Source organism: Hakea prostrata, chromosome 4 (genome assembly GCF_041222555.1).
Source record: "Hakea prostrata isolate BN-2017 chromosome 4, UWA_Hpros_2, whole genome shotgun sequence".
Taxonomy (NCBI): domain Eukaryota; kingdom Viridiplantae; phylum Streptophyta; class Magnoliopsida; order Proteales; family Proteaceae; genus Hakea; species Hakea prostrata.
In genome coordinates, this window is record NC_142603.1 from 52,652,677 (window position 1) to 52,658,676 (window position 6,000).

The following is a 6,000-nucleotide window of genomic DNA, read 5'->3' on the forward strand; positions in this document are numbered from 1 at the left end:
CAACAAATTGTAGAGTTTGATTGTAAACGAATTGTACTTCAAATTCAAATAATATTAATATACATCTCCCACTCACTAATCATGGTGTGGAAGAATTCTCTCAATCGAAATTCTAACTTGATAGAATTCAACAATTGCTTCACAGTCAGTACAAAGAGTGAATAGTTTATAAAGAAATAATCTAAAGGCGTTAAGTGCATGAATTATGCCTAAGATTTCAAAATCTAATGTGTTAGATTCTGATCTTTGCTATGGTATTAACCACTGGCATATCTACTTACATATTCTTCATATTTAGAGGCATACTAATTTGGTTTAACCAAAAGAATCGCTCCCCATCCTACTTCGCATGCATTTGTTTCTACGATTTTATAGTCAAAATCCAAAGGGAGTTTTAATTCTAGAAATCACCTGACCTTTTCTTTTATGGCTTTGACCAATTCACAATCCTGATTGTTGAAATGCCTTTGTCCATTTTTGGACTTTTTTGCTTTATAGTGGTCCTGTAAGCTTAGACAAGTCCTTAATATATAGTCTGGTATAAATGAGCAAGCCAAAAAAACTCTGAAGTTGTTTGAGACCCTCAATTTTATCAGGGAATTCTAACAACTTTTTGACAATATGGGCTTGAAGCTTTATCGTACCATTTCCGATGCAAGCACCCAAAATTCAATATACTATTTGTACAATTCCATTTTCTTTGAAGCAATGATCAAGCCATATTGTAAAAATAAAGAGAAGCAAATCTGCAAATGACCATAATGTTCATGCAATGTATGGGAGCAAACAAATATATCATCAATATAGATTAAAATATAGTCATATGGACAGAAAATATTATCCATTTTTCTTTGGAACATTGAAGGAGCTATCTTCAATCCAAAAGGCATAACAAGCCATTCATAATGTTCGTTAGGACATGGGAATGTTGTCCACGGAACACTATCTTCATGCATTCGAATCTGCCAGTATCCACTTTTGCAGTCAAATTTCCTGAAGATTTTTTGTCCTTGAATGCGGTTGAGTAATACGTCTCTGTTAGGTTTGTCTTATCCATCATCGACAATATTACCATTTAATCTTCTGTAGTTTATGACCATTCTAGCACTTCCCTATTTGATTTCAACATGGTTTCTGACCATAAAGGCTGTAGAACTATGAGGACTGGCAGAATTTCTTATCAACTTCTTTTCGAGAAGTTCATTTATTTGATTTGAGAAAGCTTCGTCTTCTAAAGTGTAATCTCCTTTATAAATTCCAATAATATACTGGTTTTTTATCCCAAGCATGGCTTTGAGCTCATTTTATCCCTACATTTTGTTGGATCTTCACTTAATATCTGGGTTTTTTCAGCTATTTGTATAAGTTTTTCGAGCTTTTGTTGAGCATCTAGACTATTAGACACAACAGAACTATCCAGATTCTTGAAGAATTCGTATTCTAAATCTTCGTAACTGGAATCTTCTGGTTCTGGTTTTGGTGACGTGCCTTGCACCTGATCTAGCTTCAGTCAGAGCTGCTTGCTGATAAAGCCTCTACATTGCATGGTCATTTATATGCTTTTCTGATAACTCTAATATGCTAAGTTGCTAATGTCATTCAAGCAAACACGAAATTTAATATACAGAAAGGATATAAAAGTACACGTGACTGCTTTCATCAGGTCCATGTTTTGAGTGGCTGGCACCTGAAACAGGGCTCCAACAGGCAACAGTCACAAAAGAGAACAATTTGCTTAAGTACCAGTCTAGATATATGCATCTCAGTAAGAAGGTTCACAGGTTATTACTTCTCTTTAATTTTCTGAAAGATACACTAAAAGGATGGGGGAACTTATGTTTTACTGATTTACAACATAAACATGCATCTTACCTGAAAACAAATTGTCATACACGGATACAACTAGGCAGGTACGAAATTAAAAGGTATTGAAGCAATTGCTTACTTGGAGGCAAGTTCATTGGCTTGACACGGATACTGAAATAGTTGTGATTAAACAGTATGGCATGAATTTCATTTGGCCTTAGCCACCTTGTTGTGGCTTCCTTCATTATGGCTCCAACATCCAAATCTGCTCAATGAATGAAAAAGTCAGAAAAATGTATATAGGAAAAATCATTAGAGATAACGCACAGCAAATCTTCTTATATAGGGGCACACTAGGAAAGAACCGGCTTATACTCTCAAATAACATATCTGGACTGTTGCAAGATACCAAAAGGATTTAGTTTCCGAGTATTTCAGCACTAAATACTTGAGGCTAAAGAATAAAGATATAGAATACTAACAGTCATAACTAAAACTTGCTCAATGGAATTATGGGGTGCCACAGGGTATTTGTCTTTCAATCAGCAGTGTCTGATGTCACACTTGACAAAGTCCTAAACCACGTATGCTTTCCCTGACCACTTTACAATTCAGCACTGCTTGATGTTGTACTTGATGCAAGACCTCTGCATGCATTCCTTGCTTCTTCTAAGGATCATTTTAGACCTGCCTCTAGTTCTTTTAGTTGGAATAATGTTGTAAATGCAACTACAAACCCTTCGTTGTGCTGGGTCCAGCCCATTTGTTATGTGGGTGGGGCCCAATGTTAAAAAGAAAAGGAAAAAAAAAACAAAAGAAAACAAAAAGAGGGTTAGAGGTTTTGAAAACAGTGTGTGCAAAACTCATTAGAAGAAGAAAAATAGCCGGAGAGCAGAAACGGAGAAAGAAGAAGAAGAACAGGGGCTCCCGTAGGTCTTCTCCGGCTAATCCAATAGAGGTGAAATTTGAAGTGAGTGGCCGTGACAAGCAACTCTTCATATCCAACGGTCAGATTTCATTCTACCACAGTTTTTGGGAAGCCATTTCATTCAAATTTTCTCTATGCTCTCATGATTATCATTTTTTATAATGTCTTTGTGTTCATTTAGTGTTATCTAGATATTAGATATTGTTTGTATATCCATTATTATTAATTTTGTTGATAAGTGAAAGCTTGGGTGGACTCCATAACATTCTCGTGGTTTTTCCACATTAAAAAAATTAGCGTCTCTGTTGTGGTTTGGTTGCTGAATGTTTGATCCCATTATTGTTGTATATGTTGCTTTGATTTAGACTGGTATTGCTTGCCCCCAACATGTTGAACAACTCAAAAGGTCCACTGGAGGTATTTTGCATAAATAAGGATCTTTTGATAGAGCACCTAACGGACTTCAGTATTCAAAGATCCAGTGGCTCTAAACTTAGGATCAAATGAAAACACTTATGACGCCTCTGTTGGGAATTTAATTTTTTCAAACAGAGTATACTTACATACAGATATAATTTGGAAACCCAGCAGCAGTTGAAGTTAGACAGTAAAGTAAGACTTGAGGAATCAAGTTTTGAGCTTACCCTCCATTGTATGAAACCCATGAATCTCACTTCCATCAAGCCGACCAGTAGCACTACCCTCCATGGCGCCGACTCTTCAGCTTCTGATAAACAGACCTATCTGCACCTTCAAGCTTCAAGCAACCATCCCAGTCTTCCAAAAAGAGAAATTCTCAGACGACGTATAGTCAAGACTTCACAGCAACTTTTCCGAACATCAAGCACTTCCCTAGAACGGTTTTAGATACATAATAATTGCAGAAAGAGAGCTCCAGTACAGAAGACGGCGAAAAGGAAGAAACTTTATAGAAAGGAAAAAGAAAAAACGCAGCTAGAAAAAAGTAACAAATGGCAAACAGAGTATGAGTTACGTCTTTGTCTTTATTGTACAGTGCGATAAGATAAGCAGGTTAATCTCCTCGAAATTGCAGCAATAATACATCGTACGATCATCCTTTTCATTTCTCTATGGTCAATATCAAAGCAGAAAAAACTTGAATTCATATGTCAGACTAGAGTAAATGTGATTGTGATTTGGGAAAGCAACAGGTGCTGGAACCGAGATTGCAACAGATTATCTACCATTATTTCTAGATTTAGTGAGAATTTTCCCGCCACATTAAATCTTTAAAGGTATTGTAAATTAAACAGCCATTTTTAGGTCCTGTGGAGTGTGGACAACATATGAGACGAGAGTCCCGTGATTCTTGAAAGTTGAAAGGCCGATGAAGATTGATCTGACTGATGTACAATACGGAGGACCATAAGATTACGTGGAAACTTGTTTTATGTATTGGCAACCATAAAGTGACGGTAGGAAACAAGCCGTATTTTCAATAGGGCGACGGTCGGCCACTTGAAAAAAAAGGTTGCGTTCACATCAGAGACTTTGGACATCTTTAATTGGGAGGAGTCAACTTGAATGTTGTGCATTTAATGCGCCGGAGACGGTTGAGATTAAATATCGATCACGATTTTGATCTCGACTGTCCATTAAACAGATAATAGTAATCAAAACGGACGGATAAGATCGAGATTTGAATTTCAACCTTGAAGCAGCACAGTGATGTGCATTAAATGTGTAGCATTAAAATTGAACCCGTTTGATAAAGGCACCCCCCCCCAATACTTTTACCCCTAAAATTAACCATATCATCACATTAGCAGGTGGGGTTTCTTGAGTTTGGATAGGGGTGTCAACGTTGCGGTTTGGGGTGGTTTCAGGTTGGGCTTAACAATTTCGGACTGAAAAACACCTAGCCCAAACATAGCCCATTAGCAAAATAATAGTTTCGGGCCGGTTTCGATTTGGTGCGGTTTAGTTTCAGGCTAAATAACGGTTTTGGCTAATGATTTAGATTTGGGTTGACTAATGGTTTATGGTATGTAAGAAAAATAACAAGAATAAACAATTGAGCATCCTACAACAAAATCAAAGTTATATGAAAAGCAAAGTTGCTATTGGTCAATTTCCATTAAAAAAAAATCCACCCATTCTATAGAAATCAATAACCTAGATATTAAGTAGTGAAATGACTATTTGATCTTTGAATTCATGCTTAATTTTTTTAATTATCTAATGGTAATATAATGATTCAAATACCATTTAATGTAAAATTACAAAACGGGTTATAACGAGTTGTGGTTCGGTTTCGGGTTGGTACGGGCTCCATAATCCTCAGTCCAATTACAGCCCATTAAGGTTCAGTTTGGGCCGATTCGGTTCATTTTAACGGTTCAGGCTATAAATTGACACCCCTAGGTTTGGGTTATTGTAAGAAGATGATAGTTGTCTAATATGACGGTATAATTAGTCTTCGAAATAATGTTCAAATGAGAGGAAAATTCACTATTTTGTTAGTTTTATAAATCTAACGTTGATTTTAAATATATTTTTATCTTAAACATTAAAAGGCTACTTTTGTAAAGAAAAACCTAAAAGTAGCTAATCATATAATTTTTCTAAAATAGTTTTCAATTTTACTTTTTCTCTTTTATGAACTGATGTTCACCCGAACAAGCTTATACACATGTTGGCTACAATATTAGAGATGTAGTTTTTGCATATAATTTAAAAATAATTCAGCACAAGAGAATTCAAATTGTTGACCTCTTAATAATAAATGATATCATTTGCTTTCAATAAATAAGATAAAATAAAAGGTCGAAATTAGTTTGATAAAATTGTTTTTGCTCTTTTTGCAACATAAGTTGAAGTTTATGAAGACCTATACTTCAAGAAGTACTTTTGATGTACTGTTCTATGAAGCAGAAGTTGGAACAAGCTGGGTTTAAGTGAAATAATTTTGGAGAGGGACATTCACTCTAAGAGCCTTCTTCATCTCCTACTCTTCTCTTATCTTCTCTGTGTTTTACCTAAACCAGGTGCATACCATAAAAAATGTGAAGGTGTCTTCTCTTCTTTTTCATTTTCTCTATTAATCTTTTTTTATTTTTCTATATGCTAGTCTGCGACTGAGTTCGATTCAAAGCCCTGATGAATTAAGTGAACAAATTTCATACCTTTAGCCTTATTTCCTCTTCTTTAGACATGTTCTGATTGTTCTCTCCCTTGTCTTCTAAACCTGTACAAGTTACAAAAACGAAATCTAGCATTGAAGCAAAGCTCTTTGGAGTTGGAGT

General features: G+C 35.6%; 1 protein-coding gene across 1 annotated transcript in view; it reads right to left on the reverse strand.

Moving 5' to 3' along the window:
• Positions 1-3,975, reverse strand: part of LOC149019535 (calmodulin-binding transcription activator 5-like) — an 80,318-nt gene extending 76,343 nt beyond the window's left edge. The window contains exons 1-2 of the mRNA XM_089153530.1: positions 3,379-3,975; positions 1,946-2,071 (exon numbers count right to left, since the gene is read on the reverse strand). Coding sequence (XP_089009656.1) covers positions 1,946-2,071; positions 3,379-3,442 — 190 coding nt within the window. The 5' untranslated portion in view covers positions 3,443-3,975. The remainder of the gene's footprint in view (positions 1-1,945; positions 2,072-3,378) is intronic.
• Between the last annotated feature and the right edge of the window lie 2,025 nt (positions 3,976-6,000).